At 41.8% G+C, this 17,820-nt stretch overlaps 1 protein-coding gene across 12 annotated transcripts in view; it reads left to right on the top strand.

Moving 5' to 3' along the window:
• CLIP1 (CAP-Gly domain containing linker protein 1) overlaps window positions 1–17,820 on the top strand; it is a 118,104-nt gene that overhangs the window by 31,882 nt on the left and 68,402 nt on the right. For all 12 annotated transcript variants that reach the window (XR_014068526.1, XR_014068527.1, XM_081540147.1 and 9 more), the window contains exons 2-5: window positions 1,391–1,585; window positions 4,671–5,242; window positions 16,230–16,354; window positions 17,576–17,798. Coding sequence is in view for 10 of the 12 variants with exons in the window: in XM_081540147.1 (XP_081396273.1) it covers window positions 1,501–1,585; window positions 4,671–5,242; window positions 16,230–16,354; window positions 17,576–17,798 (1,005 nt within the window). In the remaining 2 variants the exon portion in view is untranslated. The remainder of the gene's footprint in view (window positions 1–1,390; window positions 1,586–4,670; window positions 5,243–16,229; window positions 16,355–17,575; window positions 17,799–17,820) is intronic.

The following is a 17,820-nucleotide window of genomic DNA, read 5'->3' as shown; positions in this document are numbered from 1 at the left end:
TGTCCTCAGGTTCAGGGTGTGCAGGTCACCCAGGAGGCACTCACCTCAAGGTCTCGTCACAGATTCCAGATGGATATCTCTTTTGATCAATAGATTTTCCTTTTCTTTTTTTTTTTTTTGCCTCATGGCTTGTGGGATCTTAGTTCCCCAAACAGGGATCAAGCCTGGGCCCTCGGCAGTGAGAGCACGGTGTCCCACCGTTAATATAGGCTAATATAGTTAATATTAGCCTATAGATAATATGGGCTCGTCCCACTGGACCACCATGGAATTCCCAGATGGATATATCTTTTGGGGAGGCTGCCATTCAACCCACCCCAGGGACCAAGGGGCCATAGCAGCACCTCTGTCAGCCCTGGCCGTGTTGTTTACTGATGCTCTGCATTGCTTGTAAAAGAGAGAGTGAGGTCTGTGCTTCGTCACCCAAACTCTACTAGCAGGGGAAAAAAAAAAGCACAGAATGCAATCATTTGAGAGTGTCAGTAAATAGCATTTTTCTCTTTGAATTCTGTTTTCTTAGGTGTTATGTCTAGAAATATTTTTCCCTGTTCCAAAATTCAAAGGTCTTCCTTCTGTCTTAAAGAGCAAATGACAAGGTACAGTTTTGCATGAGCCCAAAAGTTGTAGATTCATACTTGGTCTTGACTAAATCAGATGATTGTGTTTCTGTAAACAGAATAAAGATAATTTTGCTTTAGCACTTTCTAGATACGGTGTTCTTCTTACAGAGTTTGCCTTTGAACCCTCTCTCATTTAATATATATATGGTTTCATGTTGAGTTATTATATATTTCTGTGGATTAAGCTATATATATAGTTAATATAGGCTTGTGCTCATAAATCTTAAGCAACATAGAAGTGAATGAAGTGAAAACTGAAAGCTAACTCGGTTAAGTCTGGTGGGCATTTTTCTGAACCTCTTTATGGGTTATGTGGTTTGGGGGCACTATACTGAACTGGTATTAGATGCTATAAAGAAAAGTGAGCATATTGCCAGCCTTAGCATCTTGTCTTTAGGATAGAAAATTGCTTTTAAATCTGTTTCAACAGCATCTTCATTTTCTAAAAGACTTTTAAAAAATATTTATTTTTGTTTGCTTAGGGATCTTTAGGTGTAGATTGTGAACTCCTAGTTTCAACATGTGGGATCTAGTTCCCTGACCAAGGATTGAACCCACGCCACCCCCTGCATTGAGAGGGTAGAGTCTTAGCCACTGGACTACCAGGAAGTTCCAGCATCTTCAATCTTTTTGATATCTGGAGTTTTCTAGGTTCTTAGGCTCATTGTGGAGACATAAGGGAGAGTTTAGGTTGTGAACGCTGCTTTCCATAATTGTTTCTATTTTCTTTCTCTAGATTCTAAACTCCTTTTCTGTTTATCTCTTTGCAGATTTAACTCAGAGACTGACTTCACTATAGACTCACCCACAGTTGTATCAATGACTGGGGAAAGATAGTGGCAACAGGCAAAGGAGAAACAGCTCTGACACACGGAAGACAATGAGTATGCTAAAACCAAGTGGGCTTAAGGCCCCCACCAAGATCCTGAAGCCTGGAAGCACAGCCTTGAAGACACCTGCTGCTGGTAATGCTTTATGTTTCTCTTTAACAGCAAGTAAATTTTAATCCTATATGAAGACTTCTATTTGAAAGTCTTGATTTGAAAAAATGTAAGAAGACAGTCTTATAGAACTTCATATTCTTGAAAATACTTGAAAAAGTTTCAATTAAAAGACATAGAATTTTATATCCAGAAGTCTTTTCAAAAAAATATTTATTTGTTTGGTTGTACTGGGTCTTAGTTGTGGCATGTGGGATCTAGTTCCCTGACCAGGAATTGAACCCCAGCCCCCTGCACTGGGAGCATGGAGTCTTAACCACTGGACCACCAGAGAAGTCCCGAATTTTCTATCTAGAAGTCTTATTCAGTGAAGAGTCTATCTTAATTTGATTTCTTCAGTGTAAAGCAGCGCAGGGACTGATTTCACGGAAGACAGTTTTTCCACACATTTGTGGTGGTGGATGGGTTTGGGGATGATTCAAGTGCATTGCGTTTATTGTGCACTTTATTTCTAATTTAATCCTGCCGCTGATCTGACAGGAGGCACTCATTTGTGGCCCAGAGGTTAGGGACCCCTGGTACACCGGCGCTGAAATGGTTGTCGCGTTAACTTCAGTATTTGATCCTGACAGTGTTAAAGTATTTCTTCAGTTTTCTTCCCCATGTATCTTCCTGAGCCCATCAGGACCTTTCTCCTTGTGGTTTAGGGATATGTGGAGAAAGCAAAGACTAGTCAGACTTAAAAGATACAATGACAGTCATTGACCCGAAATTGGCCATTGTCATCAGGGAGCAGGTACTACAGTGGCTAAAGTCTGGCTCATGAGGGAAGGCTTTGCCCGTTTATAGATGAACCTGTGCCTTTGATTATCTTTAGCAACCTGTTCCTCATCTGTTCTCCATCTCCTCCTCTACCATTTCTACTTACATCCCATAATGATCAGAGAAGCAGGAGGAGAGGGCATCTGATGCTTGCTTTTGTCATCTTTTTATGTGATTTATGTACCGTTACATCTTAGGTTTTCAGCCATTCTAGACAGGTGCCCACCATAATCTATTAAGTCCAACATGGTTTCTTCAAGTTCTTTCATAAAGACATTCATTGGGCTTCCTTGAGGAAAGGGATCTTTGTGTTTTTTTTTCCCCCCACTGCTGTATTCCATCTATACACCTAGAAAATTTCCTGGCATGTAACAGGAGCTCAGTAAGTATTGACTGATTAGAGATGGTGAGTTCTTTACATTGTATGTGTCAGGATAAAACCTGATTCTTTTCGGAGAGGCCATAAAAAGAAAGCTTTACTAATAAGGCAAAGGATTGTGAAGAAATGGACTTATTTCAGGGCTATTTAGCCTTGTGGAAATCAGTTCTAATTTTGGCATCCCCTTTTCCTCAAAATCTTTCCTCTTTTAAGACCCCTTCAAACGCCAACCCTTCTATGAAGCCATCCATTGTTATACTTAACCCCTGTTAGAATTGTCTTTTTCACTTTTAATGTTTTTTGTGCACAGCTTTTAGCATATAGAGTCCTTGAGTCCACAGATCATATGTAATTCAATTTGGTTTCCCCAGCCTTCCTTGAAACACATTAGAGATTAAAGTAGCTTATTAAGACTAAAACTTACATGCTTAAACGAAGTCATTGCCAAGGAATTCAAGACACTTTTATGAAGATAGTTTTTCAGAAATTCATGCTTCGCACACTCTGAAGAATGATTGTTGATGTACAAAGCTAGAACTAACTCTTTAAAAAAAAAAAAACTAGCCCCTATCTTTGGCAGATTATTATCTGTTCTATCTGAGAGTACCCACTGTCTTCTAAAAAAACAACAATAAAAACCCTCCACAAACGGAAACTCTGGTCTCCCTTTCTATGTAGGGTAAAGAGATGCTCAGATGCTCAGCACCCACTCTCAGCCAGCCAGGCCACTCTGCTCCCCAGGCTTTGTGTGATTCACTCCTGCTGATCAGACCTCAGACTAGATGTCACCTCCTCTAGGTGGCCTTCCCTGACTGTTCTACCCAAAGGCATTATCTCCTCCACAGCACTTAGACCACCTGAAATGACTTGGTGTGTCTCTCTTAACTGTCTGCTTCTCTGCCTCTAGACTCTGAGCTCTACGAAGGCACAGACTGTACTGTCTTGCTTTGTCCTCAGTGAAGAACAGTGCCTGGGACTAGTTCTGGAGTGGTTGGAACTCAAAAAAGATGTATAACATGGATAAATACATTATTTCATTTAATTCTCATTTTGGGGGAAAAAAAGTCCCGTCAAGATAGATATCACTACTTTCCCCCTTTACAGATTAAAAAAAAAAACTCAGGTATTATAACATCCTAAGATCAGGATATGCCCGGTAAATGGCAGACATTAAGAATTCAGGCTCTCTTTGCCAGTTCACGCTAAATATTTAATCAGTGCTTGCTGGGTGGATGCATGAATGTATTTCCAGTGGAAATACCACATTTCTGGCAAAATTTTAACTCTGTCTTTACCATCGGGTAGAGTTTGCAAAGTCATCTTGGTTTCACAGGGAGTCTGGCTCTCTTTTCTTCCTTGCTGAGATTTCCACCTCTGCTAGCAAAAGAATAGTCTTGGAACAGTGATGGTGGGGACTCCAGCACTAAATCTCCTCCTGTGTCAAGTTAATTGAGCATCTCTGTTGTGACTGTTGGCCTAGTCCTGTCATTTTTAGGTGACCTCTCAAACGGGGGAACAGAGTCCATTTCAGTGGATCTCAGTTCACTCATGTTGTGCAGGATATGGGGAAACAGTGAAATCAGACCTACGTTATAAATTCTGGGAGAAGGACTACTTTTTTCCCCCCTTGTTTTTGACTTCTTCCAATCTAAATTACAAATAAGGATTAAGTCTTATCAGCTCACTGAGTTTTGATAGCACTGAAAACAGCAGTGATGGATCAAGTATTAATACTTTTTACCTCCATGTAAAAAAAAAAAGAAGAAAGATAAATGGAACATCTCTTGAAGTGTTGTGGCTACTTCTGTTGCTTTTGACTCTTCTTCTCTAGTTTATTTTTCATTAACTTAGGAGTTGTCTGCTTAAATATGATACTGAATCTTTTCTGATCCTTTCTTCTGTTTGCAGTTGCCGCCCCAATAGAAAAAACAATATCCAGTGAAAAAGCATCGAGCACTCCGTCCTCTGAGACACAAGAGGAGTTTGTGGATGACTTTCGCGTTGGGGAGCGAGTTTGGGTGAATGGGAATAAGCCTGGATTTATCCAGTTCCTGGGAGAAACCCAGTTTGCACCAGGCCAGTGGGCCGGGATCGTTTTGGATGAGCCCATAGGCAAGAACGATGGCTCAGTAGCAGGAGTTCGGTACTTCCAGTGTGAGCCTCTAAAGGGGATATTTACCCGACCTTCAAAGTTGACAAGGAAGGTGCAGGCAGAGGATGAAGCTGACGGCCCGCAGACGACTCACGCTTCCAGGGCGACTTCACCTCTGTCCACTTCGGCAGTCAGCATGGCATCCTCGTCCCCAGCCACCCCCTCAAATATTCCCCACAAATCGTCCCAACCAACTGCAAAGGAACCTTCAGCAATGTCTCAGATCAGCAACCTTACGAAAACCGCCAGCGAATCTATCTCCAACCTTTCAGAGGCCGGCTCAATCAAGAAAGGAGAGAGAGAGCTCAAAATCGGAGACCGAGTATTGGTGAGTGCAGAAACCTTCTGAGGTCGTCGTGTTGACTTGAGAGATAATCACTGGCGAGGGGATGAAATACACACGTGTGGGCTCAGAATCTGTTCTGTTCCCTCATTTCTAGAGAAATTAATCAGGTTTTCTGGTTCTGTTTGTGTGAATATGCAACACATTAGAAACTTGGCTATGTAGTTTGTACGTAGTGTAAGCATAGGTTTGCAGTGATCAACCTAGTTTTGTCTTCCAGTTTAGCTGAAAGGATATTGAATTTTTAGCTTGTAAATATTAAGATAGCTTTATTTGACAAAACAAGCTGAGCGGTGGACTGAGATATTTTTTAACCAAGGGTTTTTTTTTTCCTCTCTGGTTTTTAATTTTTGCTTTCGGAATAGTATGTGGATAAATATGAGATCCTGTCTCCTTGAGTGTCTTGGAAAACTCAGACATCACAGGATGTTATTTCAGAACTTCTGTGCCTTTTAAATTATCAGATTTATGTCTAGTAAAAGGAAGGAAATGTACACTAGGTTCTATTGTGCTAAAAAAGCAAGAAACACAATGTATAAGGTCTATATGCTGTACTTTCGAGAATCCCCAAATTTGACACGATGATTGGTTTATTCTTTTTTTGTTTGTTTTACATAAGAGGCAGTATAGCAGTGCTAAAAACACAAGGTGAGTCTAACTCGGCCTTTATGACCTGAGCAAGTTATTTAACTTCTTAGTTTTCTTGTCGGTGAAAACGAGGTTGAATAATAGTGCTAACCTCTAGCATTGTTGTGAGGGTTAAAGTATATGTTGTTGTTGTTGTTCAGTTGCTAAATCATGTCGGACTCTTTGTGACCCCATGGACTGCAGCACGCCAGGCCTCCCAGTCCCTGATTATCTCCTAGCGTTTGCCCAAGTTCATGTCCATTGAGTCAGTGATGCTGTCCAAACATCTCATCATTAGATGATGCATATATAATTCTTAGCAGTCAACACTCAAGAAATTGTAGCTCTTTTTCTCACTGAAAATTTAAAGCTTTAATCTTTTACTTTTTCAACACTTTTGTTAAGTTCAAGGCATAACATTTGTCTGAAGTCTTTGACCCTGTGCTCTTTCAATATCCTTTATATCTGTTCAACTGCTTAAAAAAAAAAAAAGGAAAAGAAACATGGCTGTTAGTCTTTGGAGTATTCCATGCATTTCATTTAATGTTTTAGCAATGGATCTTTTATTTGTTTTAATTAAAAAAATTTATTTTTGGCTGTGCTGCACAACCTGTGGGATCTTAGTTCCCTGACCAGGGGTCGAACCTGGACCCTCAGCAGGTGAGGAGTCCTAACCACTGGACCACCAGAGAATTCTGTTTCAGCAGTGAATGGAGTAGCATCACAGAACTGATGAGAAAATAGGCTTTAAGAAGTATAGTCACTTGCCCAAGTTTGTACAACCCTAAGAGTGATGTTTCTGCAATTCAAGTTTAGGTGTTTTTATCTAGAACCTGTTATATAGAGTTGATGACTGATAGTGTAATGTTGAAATAGGCAGTTTTTGTGATTATATTGTCCTACAGACAAGGACATCCAGTGCGTTGAAGGCGGGTTTTAGATTTAGAATTTCAGGACTTCTGCTTCCCAGTCCTGTAGCATCCACGAGTAGCATCCTGTGAATTCACGAGTCCCCTCATACTTGTGGCAGCCCTTTACACCTGTTACCTTCAAGGAGTTCCTTCTGGATCTGTTAGTTACAAGGTTAGTGGTTCCTTCTTCCAGTTATAATAGTCATGAGTTTTAGCAATTGATGTTTCAGAATTTAGAGCGTCATTTCAGCAGATCAGTGCTTGCCAAGGCTCAATCTGTAACTTGTTTGGCATATACTCACTTCTTTGGGGCTTCCCTGGTGGCTCAGACGGTAAAGAATCTGCCTGCAATGCAGGAGGCCCAGATTCGATCCCTGGGTCGGTAAGCTCCCCTGGAGGAGGGCATGGCAACTCACTCCAGTATTCTTGCCTGGAGAATCTCATGGACAGAGAGCCTGGTGGGCTGCAGTCCATGGGGTCACAAACAGTCAGACACAACTGAGTGACTAATGCAATTACAGTTCACCTCTGTACCAACTTTGAATTTGTCCCAGCTGCAGTTTTGTTGCACTGGAGGTTTTTTGATGCTTGTGTGTTTAGTTGATCAGTTGTGTTCAACTCCCTGTGACCCCATGTACTGTAGCTCACCAGGTTCCTCTGTCCATGAAACTTTTCCAGGCAAGAATATTGGAGTGGGTTGCGGTTTCCTTCTCTCGGGGATCTTCCCGACTCAGGGATCAAACCCAGGTCTCCTGCATTGCAGACAAATTCTTTACCATCTGAGCCATCAGGGAAGCCCTGGGTTCTCCCTCTACTGTTAGCAAAAGAGGATTTGGCTCTGAGTTTCCCAAATTCCCCTGCTCAAAAGAGTGGAGTGCCACGATCTGTATGTTTTTAATTTTAGTTATGTGCTGAGCCCATGGGTAGGGGCAGATGAGAGTTGGGGCAGTTGGTCAAGGAGTCTATCTTGAAAATGGTCGTGAGTAAGATTAGTCCGCTCCCGAGACCAGAGTCTAAACTATTTTGATCTTAGTGCTCTATAAGAGTGTGACTCTTGCAGTTAAATATTCTGCACTTTTATCATCTCAGGTTCTTCTTCTTTTTCGTTTTGGGTTCCTATTAAATGTTTCAACGGTTACAAATAGATTTTATTTTTGTTTAAAAAAGCATTTATTCATTTGGCTGCACCAGCGCACCAAGTCTTAGTTGTGGCATGTGGCATCTAGTTCCCTGGCCAGGGATCAACCCTGGGCCCCCTGCATTGGGAATGTGGAGTCCTAGTCACTGAACCATCAGGGAAGTCCCTGTCTTTTGTTTTAGTGAAAGTGAAGTCGCTCAGTCGTGTCCGACTCTTTGCGACCCTGTGGACTGTGTAGCCCACCAGGCTCCTCCATCCATGGGATTCTCCAGGCAAGAATACTGGAGTGGGTTGCCATTTCCTTCTCCAGGGGATCTTCCCGACCCAGGGATCGAACCCAGGTCTCCCACATTGCAGGCAGACGCTTTAACCTCTGAGCCACTGGGGAAGCCCCTCTTTTGTTTTAAAAAGTAAATAAATAAATGCAGTGGGACACCCAGATGGCGTTTCAGTTTTCCGCGTTGTCAGCCCCTCGAGGAGTCCCTCCCATTCTCACTGCTCTAACATGTATCCATCACCTCCATCTTAATTTTAAGTTAATACTCCCCTTTATTTAACTTGTATCTGTTTTGTTCCTTAAGCAGCTGTATGAAGGTGTAATTTATGCATCCAAACATTCAGTGCTGCTGCTGCTACTGCTAAGTCGCTTCAGTCGTGTCCGACTCCGTGCGACCCCATAGACGGCAGCCCACCAGGCTCCCCCGTCCCTGGGATTCTCCAGGCAAGAACACTGGAGTGGGTTGCCATTTCCTTCTCCAATGCATGAAAGGGAAAAGTGAAAGCGAAGACACTCAGTCGTGTCCAACTCTTAGCGACCCCATGGACTGCAGCTTACCAGGCTCCTCCGTCCATGGGATTTTCCAGGCAAGAGTACTGGAGTGGGTTGCCATTGCCTTCTCCAAAACATTCAATGATTTTTAATAAATGTACACAGTTATGCAGTCACTATAATCTGGTTTTAGAATATTTGCATCCCTTGGAAAATTCCTCTTGCCAGTGTGCAAGTCATTCTCCACCAGCACCTCCAGCCCCAGGCAATCAATGATCCATTTTCTGTCTCTGCACATTTGCCTTTCATGGATATTCCCTATTTTTGGTGTTCAGTCAGTTGTGTCCAACTCTTTGCGATCCCCATGGACTGCAGCATGCCAGGCTTCCCTGTCCTTCACCATCTCCCGGAGCTTGCTCAAACTCAATGTCCATTGAGTCGGTGATGTCATCCAACCATCTCATCCCCTGTTGTCCCCTTCTCCTGCTGCCTTCTATCTTTCCCAGCATCAGGGTCTTTCTAATGAGTCGGCTCTTAGCATCAGGTGACCAAAGTATTGTAGCTTCAGCATCAGTCCTTCTAATGAATATTCAGGATTTATTTCTTTTAGGATCTACTGGTTTGATCTCCTTGCACTCCAAGGGACCCTCAAGTGTCTTCTCCAACACCACAGTTCAGAAACATCAATTCTTTGGCGCTATCCAGTCCATGGAATTCTCCAGGCCAAAAATACTGAAGTGGGTAGCTGTTCCCTTCTCCATGGGATCTTCCCAACCCAGGGATTAAACCCAGGTGTCCCACATTGCAGGCGGATTCTTTACCAGCTAAGCCACCAGGGAAGCCCAAGAATACTGGAGTGGGGAACATATCCCTTCTCCAATGGATCTTCCCATCCCCGGAGTCGAACCAGGGTCTCTTGGATTATAGGTAGATTCTTTACCAGCTGAGCTACCAGAGAAGCCTACATTTCCTATAAATGCCCCCAAATCTTACGTAGTTTTGTAATATCTGATTTCTTTCACTCAGCAGAGTGTTTGAGGTTAATCATGTAGTTCATTGCTTTTTATGACTGATGATACTCCATTTTAGGGTTATACAACCTTTTATTTATCTACTCACCTATTTATTTAGTTTTAATTAATTAAAAATTTTTATTGGCGTATAATTGCTTTCCAGTGTAGTGTTAGTTCCTGCTGTACAAGAGCGTGACTCAGCCGTGTGTATACACATACCCCCTCCCTCTGGAGCCTCCCTGCCATCCCCTGTCCCTCCCTCTAGGCCATCACAGCACCAGGCTGAGCTCCCTGTGCTATGCAGCAGCTTCCCATAGCTGTCTCTTTCCCCGTGCTAGTGTGTATGTGTCAGTCCTAGTCTCCCAGCTTACCCTTGCCTCCCCTTATCCCTGTGTCCCCAAGTCTGTTTTCTATGTTTGTGTCTCTATTTCTGACCCGCAAATAGATTTGTCTATACCCTTAAACGAATTCTTGCTTATAGTTTACAATGTCACATTTTTGGTGCTGATAATTTTTCCTTGTTTCTTGGTATTTTGGGGGTCCTGAATACTGAAGTAGTTAATATGTTTTTCAGAAGAAGGATTGATTTCAAGAGATAGATGTGTAAGTCAGGCATAACTTCTAAGTGCCATCTTCCTCATTATGTCATCTTTCGCTTACTTGTTTGTTCTAGGGAGAATTAAAGTACAAGAGAATGTCCATCATCTGCTCCTTTAGTTTTTTAAGAGAACTTACTTGCCGTCATATTTTGTAGATAGGGAGACTCAAAATGATGAAAAGGGAATAGTGAAAGAAAGGATCTGTTTATTTGTCCTAGAGAAAATAAGATGGCTAAACAGCTGTATTTAACACCCTGCAGTTGATCCAGTAAATACACTGAGTGCCTGCTGTGTGTGCCAGGTGCTGTAGACTTGGCAGTGACCAAAACCAGCCCAGTGTTCCCTAATGGACATCCCACTGCCTTAAAATAAACATCTCGGTTCCTTCCAAGGACCCGCAGAGTCTGATGCTGTGGACCCTGCCCACGCTTCCAAGCTCAGCTCTCTCTGCTCATCTCCTTTCTCACTCCACTCCAGCTACACTGGCCTCCTTGCTGTCACTTCAGCACCCAGATTCATTCTCACCTTAGGATTTGCTCTTTCTTCTGCTTGGAATGTTCTGCCCCCAGGTCTTTGCGTGACCGGTGTCTCAAAGTCCTTGAGCCTTGACTCAGATCTCACCTCCTCAAGGTTCCTTTCCCTGTCACCCCAACTTAAGACCCTTCACAACACTATCACCTTACCCTGCTTTGTGTTTTTCATAACCCTCTATGTATTGAAAATGATCTTCTCATTTATTTATTTGTTCATTGGCCAATTCCCCAGACCAGAATTTAGGCTTTATGAAAGTCTGGAAACTGTCTCATTCACTGTTTTATGCTCAGCACTTAGAACAATGCCTGGCATGCAGTAGGTACTCATAAAACATTGTCAAAAGAATCAGAGGGTTGGGACTTCCCTGGCAGTCCAGTGGTTAGGACTCCATACTTCCACTGCAAGGGGCATGGGTTTGATCTCTGGTTGGGGAACTAAGATCCCACATGTGGCCAAAAAATAGAAAAGAAAAAAAAGAGTGTTTTAAGCACTGTTGTCACATGACACCCTTAAAGGGCAGGGGTAACACTGTAAGGTATGATGGGAGATGCAGTTAGGACCCGAGGATAAAAACCGGGCCAGGCGGACCTTACCTTTCTTGTAGGAATTTGTCACAGTAGAGCTGCCCAAAGCTGGATTGTTCTCTAGTTGAGGTGATGTAAAATACTGACAGGTCATCTCACAGGTGATTAAATGTTAAGTCAGGGCTAAATTTGTATCGGTAAATACCAATTAGGCATGTTTACCTTTTTAAATTAAGCTGCTTATTCTGTTGCTTAGAGATCCCTGTGGAACAGTCCTTCCTTGCCACTCATTGGATATTTTAGAGCTTTATAAACTGAGGCACAATGAGGTTAAATGGCTTGTTTGGGACTTGATGAATAGATGGGAGGGGTAAGAGAGGATACAGCTTTCCCATTTCCTGTTATTGGACCCATTATTAGCCCTGCAGAATTATCAGTGTTCTTATTTTTCCTAAGAGTTTACAAGGAGGGTGTTTGTCTCTGGTCCCACAGCATTTTGTAGAAACCTCATGTGCTTATCACTTTTTGCTGGAATTGTTTGTTTGGATTTCTCTCTGTCAGGGTCAACACTTCTTTTGGTTTATATTTGTATCCAAGGGCCCAGGCATGCAAGAAATATATGTTGAACGAATGAATGAGAATTTAAAAGTCTGAGATTTGCTAAAGCATGAGCATGGGTAGGTTTTCCTTTAGCCGAGTTTCTAGTTTGAGTTAAGAGGTATACTTTGAATTAATTAGAGGTCTCCAGTAGTGACCTCTAATTTTGACTTAGGTTGACCACAGTGTTAGGAGTCATATATGTATGTACAAGCAATATATATGACTCCTAACATGTGTCTGTGTGTGCATATATATGACTCCTGACACACACACATATATATATTCCAAAAGGAAAGAGAATGAATGGTAGTTATTTGCGTTTGCCTATTTTTTCGTTTCAATGTTCTAAAATTTTTTTTTTTAATAAACTTGTTATCTACCTCTGAAACAGATTTGAAAATTGTGGCTTATACTTAATGTAAATGCACATATTGTAATGCCCTGAGAAATTCAACACATGAGAAATAAAACTTAGCTTTATAATCATGTTTAGGCGCTTAGAAAAGAAATTGTAAAATGATTAGGTAGAAGAGTGAGTGATTTAGGACTTCATGTGACTTTCTGTCTCTGTTGAGGATATTTTGAATAATCACTGAGGATATTTTATAGGGGAAAGGAAAGCAGTTCATCTGTCATATGAGTCAAGAATTCCAGGTTAGGGGAGAGGAAAAAGTATACGAAAACTGTCCATTCTAGGAACCAGTAATCACCCATTTGAAACAAACTTTGTGGCATTCAGGGTAGACATATAGTCTGTTACCTGCATTTAGAGGGAACATTGCTGATCTTTTGTTTGTGGTAATTTGCTATAAAGCTTCTGAACTGAGTGAAGCCGTGGGTTGTCTGGAGAATTTGCTGGTTCGTTTAACAAGCCCACAGCCTGTCCGACGCCTCTCAGAAAAACAGTGGTCATGTCAGTAACTTAGACTCACCCCCAAAGAATCCAGCAGATTATCTGGAGAGATTGCCTCATCTTTAACTAATGCGCTGTGTTCTGCTCATGTGATGTTAGTCAGTCTGCTGCATAGGAAGGTGTGGAATAAGAGGATGGATGAAACAGAGGCCAGTTCTATGCAGGTTGCTATTCATACATTCCATGGTTACCAAGAAGTGTGTTAAAAAGTCCGGTTTGCCAGATCTGGAACTAGTACTCTCTTGAGCATGGACACACTGGCTGCTAATATATGTCAGACTCCTACTCTATCTGTCAGACATTGCACAAAGCAGTTTTATGTGGGTTATTTTATTTAATCCTCATAACAGTCCTATAATTATCCCCATTTTACGTATGAGGAAACTTAAGGTTTAGAAATTAAGCGACTTGACTCATCCATAGACAGAGCCGGCATGTGAATCTATCCAACTCTGGAGCCCATGCTTACTTAACCTGTATTAGCATAGCTCTTCCTCTGCTCGCTTCTCAGCCATCAAATTCAACCTCAAGCCACAGCATACCTTTTTCCTTTCATTGGTTTACGTGGGGAAGTGACCTTTGCTGTGTAGTTCCCTACGGAGAAGTCTCCTTTCATTTCTTCAGCAAGCATTTACCGAGTGCTCCCCTGCTCTGCTGTGCGCTGTGGGTGGCAGCGCTGGACACGGCGGCTCCTGTGGGGAGTTTCTCCAGCCTCCAGCTCCATCTTTCCTCGGTGGCACCTGTCATGACACAGGGTGTTTCTGAACTGTCCCAGGGGCCACTCGCCCTCTTGTCACCCTTCATACTCCCTTCCTGCCTAGAGTACCTTCAACCGCACCTGCTCTGGGTCCTCAAATCAGACTCACAAAGAGTTTCTTTTTCAGAGAAAAAGTATACACAATAGCTTTGAGGCTTTAATATTTTTCATCCTCAACAAAGGTTACATAGAGCTGGAAAAAAACGTGTGTCATCCCAAACTCTCAGGAAGCTATATTTGGAGAAAAACTGGAAACAAATAGCTTTGGGATTAAAAAGCAAATTAGGGAATTCTTTGGTGGTCCAGTAGTTAGGACACTGTGTTTTCACTGCCAAGGGTCTGGGTTTGATCCCCTGGTCGGGGAACTGAGATCCCACAAGTCATGGAGTGCAGCCAAAGAGAATTAATTTTTTTTAAAAAAAGCAAATTAGTATTGATCTTAAGACATTAGGAAGGGGAGAGTAATAAACCACAAGGAAGTAAGAAAAAGGAAGCAGTGAGATAAAGAATGAATTAAATAAAATAGAGAACATTAAAAACAAAAAGGAAAAACTGAAAAGCCGGTTCCTTGTGAAGGTTGATTAAATAAGTTACCTTCCCAAGGTAATCTACATTTAACACAGTCCCACTGGACTCTTTTTTAATTAACCAAAATGACTTTTACACTTATTAAATAAATAAACCTACATAACCTAAATGTCTCCCAGTAAGGGCTGATTTAATAAACTGGAGTGAATCCATGCAGTGGAACGACACGCGACTGTAAACACAAGCCGGACGTCCTCTGTGTCTTGATGTGAAATAAAGCAAGGTGCGGGACAGCACGTGTAGTACACTGGCCTTAGTGTAAAAATGAAAGGGAGGAGGGAAAATGCGAATTAACATTTGCTTTTATATCATGAAGAAATGCTGGCAAGAAGGATACACTGGACATCAATAGCAGAGGTTACCTGTGGTGGGGAGAGGGGGCAGGTAGGGACAGGATTCTAGGAAGAGAGGCTCTTCTCTGGATACATACTTTTTAAAAAATTATTTTTGGCTGCGCCCCGAACATGTGGGACCATAGTTCCCTGACCAGAGATTGAACCTGTGCCCCTTGCATTGAAAGGCAGTCTTAACCACTGGAGCTCCAGGGAAGTCCTGATGTATACTTAACATTTGAAAGCTTTTGAACCGTGAGAATATATCGTCTATTCAGGGATTAATTTATTATAAAGAGTTACTTTTTTAATCAATAAGAAAAAAGGGAACATCCCAAACAAAAAATGAGTGAAGTCTGTATTGTGATACATCTGTATTGTGGATACTAAACAGCTACCATACTATAGCGGGGAAAGTGAAATGTCAAAATGTCAACAGTGACTGTCCCTGGGTGTTGAGAATACACGAATAACATGTATTTTTTGTTTGTGATGTTCTCAGTGACCTGCAGTGACTCACCACTTTTATAATTGGGGAATTTTTTTTTTTTTTTAATTGAGAACAAAGTGGGATTTCTCTAGCAGTCCAGTGGTTAGGAACTCCACGCTTTCACTGCCGGTGCCCAGGTTCCATCCCTAGTTGGGGAATTAAGATCCTGCAAGCCACGAGGCGCAGCCAAAAAATTTAAAAAGAAAAAAAGAAGCTTAATTAAAAGTAAGAAAGATCAATATTCTGAAGAAGAGTAGTAAGGAAAATCAGCACTAGCAAATATGATACAGGTTGTAAAGTAGCAGTAATTAAAATGCTATGGCAGTAGCACAGACACTGAATTTCTGAAACTGTAAAAAGGCTCAGATCTGTTCTCTTTCTGTGCACGTGAGAGAGAATATGATAAAAATGAGTATCTGAAACAAAAATAGTGGCAAAGGGAGGATTAGTAAATGGTGATGGGATAATTTTGGAAATAATTAATGTTTGCATGTTATATTGCACAGCAGCTGGGATGAAGAGACATTTAAAAAGATTCAAAGCTTTGACCAGTTCATGTAAAATAAAATGTGGAGAACTGTCATTTTAATAGTTGTGAAGCAGTGAAGAGCCTCACAGTAGAAAATATCAATATTTTAAATATTTTGAAGAATTTATATTTGATGTGTGTGGATGTATGAATATTTGTCCTTAATATGTATATGTTATTGCTTTACATGGGTAATGATGTAAAGGAAGTTTGAGAAAATGAACACAGCCATTATTACAGTGGATTATACACAAATTTTGTTTTTCTTTTAGTAATGTAGGGGTTTTATTTTTTTTTTTTAGCAGATATTCATTTTGAAGCAGGAAACTTCCTCTGGAGTAACAGTAATTATTACTATTGTCATGAAGTAATAGTAATAATAGTAATTATTCCCTTTTTCTAAAGAGTTCATTATTGGACAATTTCATTATTGGACTATACCGGGTATCAGATCACTCTAGCAACAGAAGTCACCCAGGTGACCTTTGCTGACCTTTGAAGAGAACTCTTTATACAGTTAGAGAGGAGGTTACGAGAAGAGCTGCCTACAGAAATGATGGAACACAGTATTAACGATTGGCTCTAACCGCAAAGGATTAAGCTGTGGAATTTTGTTCACCTCTTCCTTTTACTATTCTCTGCTTCCAGGTCGGTGGCACGAAGGCCGGTGTAGTCCGGTTTCTTGGGGAGACCGACTTCGCCAAGGGGGAGTGGTGTGGTGTGGAGTTGGATGAGCCTCTCGGGAAGAACGACGGGGCTGTTGCTGGAACAAGGTGTGTCTGCTGTTGGAATTTTGTCTCCCTCCTGCACATAAAGATGCTCAAGCCAGCCCCACCCAGTGTGTGTAATAAAATGGACATGAGTGTTTTGAAGAGCTGCACTTGTATTTCCTAAGACTCATCTACTGATTTTCCCCTCCACTAGGATTAGTCGTTCTCTCTTAGATGGTCTTTCTGTCTTTTTTTCCCCCTTGTTTTATTTTTAAAAATTTTGTGTGTGCTTTTTAAGAAAACAACTACTTAGTTATTTTTTAAATTTTTGGCCGCACCCTGCAGCACATGGGATCTGTGGCATGTGAGATCTTAGTTCCTCGACCAGGGATCAAATCCACACCCCCGCTATTGGAAGGCGACATCTTAACCATTGGTCCACTGGGGAAGTCCCCTGACTCTCGTTTAGTAATATGTGCAGTGCATCTGAGTAGATTCTGAACAAGCATTGGCTTTATGTATCTATTTATTTTTAAGATTTTATTTTTGTTTTAGAGCAGTTTTCGGTTCGCAGAAGAATTGAGAGGAAGATGCAGATAGCCCTTCTTGACCTCCTGCCCCACCTTGTGGACAGGCCTCCCCTCATTGTCAATATCCGGAGGGATGCATTTATTACAGCTTATGATTATAAGCATATAGGTGCCATGCACCAAATACAGTAATAATGCCTTGAGATTTTAAAAAATCTTAGTGCTGCGATGATTATGAAGCCATAGCGTTCATATTCTTGATATTAAGATGTTAAAATTCGCTAGAGTCGTAACATCTCCCAAGTGTCCGTCTGATAACCGACTAACCAGCTGATACTTCTCTACCTTTACTTCAGTGGCTCTGCCAGCTAGGTGCTTGTTTGATTTCGTTTGCCCTTTGTTTAGCAAGGTTTTATTAAGTGGGATCACCGGGTTGCTGAACTCTTCTGCTGTGTGTTTATCAGATAGTAGAAATGACTTCCTCTTTACATAGAATCTTAGCAACAGATAAGTGATTCCGTCTCTGCATATCACACTGTTTTTCCTAGTGTGTCTTTGAAGACATTACTGAAGTTATTTATCAGCCTTCACACCCAGTGAATGCTGTAGGCTGGGTGTACCACCCCAGCTGATTGGTAGAATTCACAGCAAGCCAGTCACAAGTGAAGAGTCAGGAGAGCCTTTTGGTTATAAGTTTTTCTTTCTTGTCATTAAGCTGCTTTTTGTTCCTGTCTTTAATTGTTGTCCCTTCAAGGTATTTTCAGTGTCAACCCAAATACGGCCTGTTTGCTCCGGTCCACAAAGTCACCAAGATTGGCTTCCCCTCCACCACGCCAGCCAAAGCCAAGGCCGCTGCGGTGAGGCGAGTGATGGCGACCACGCCCGCCAGCATGAAGCGCAGCCCGTCTGCCTCCTCTCTCAGCTCCATGAGCTCTGTGGCCTCCTCCGTGAGCAGCAAGCCCAGCCGGACAGGACTGGTGAGCCTCCCTTCCCGTCTGT

This window comes from Giraffa tippelskirchi, chromosome 11 (assembly GCF_054371585.1).
Source record: "Giraffa tippelskirchi isolate mGirTip1 chromosome 11, T2T-mGirTip1v1.2.pri, whole genome shotgun sequence".
Taxonomy (NCBI): domain Eukaryota; kingdom Metazoa; phylum Chordata; class Mammalia; order Artiodactyla; family Giraffidae; genus Giraffa; species Giraffa tippelskirchi.
This window is presented reverse-complemented; position numbering and strand designations above follow the sequence as displayed.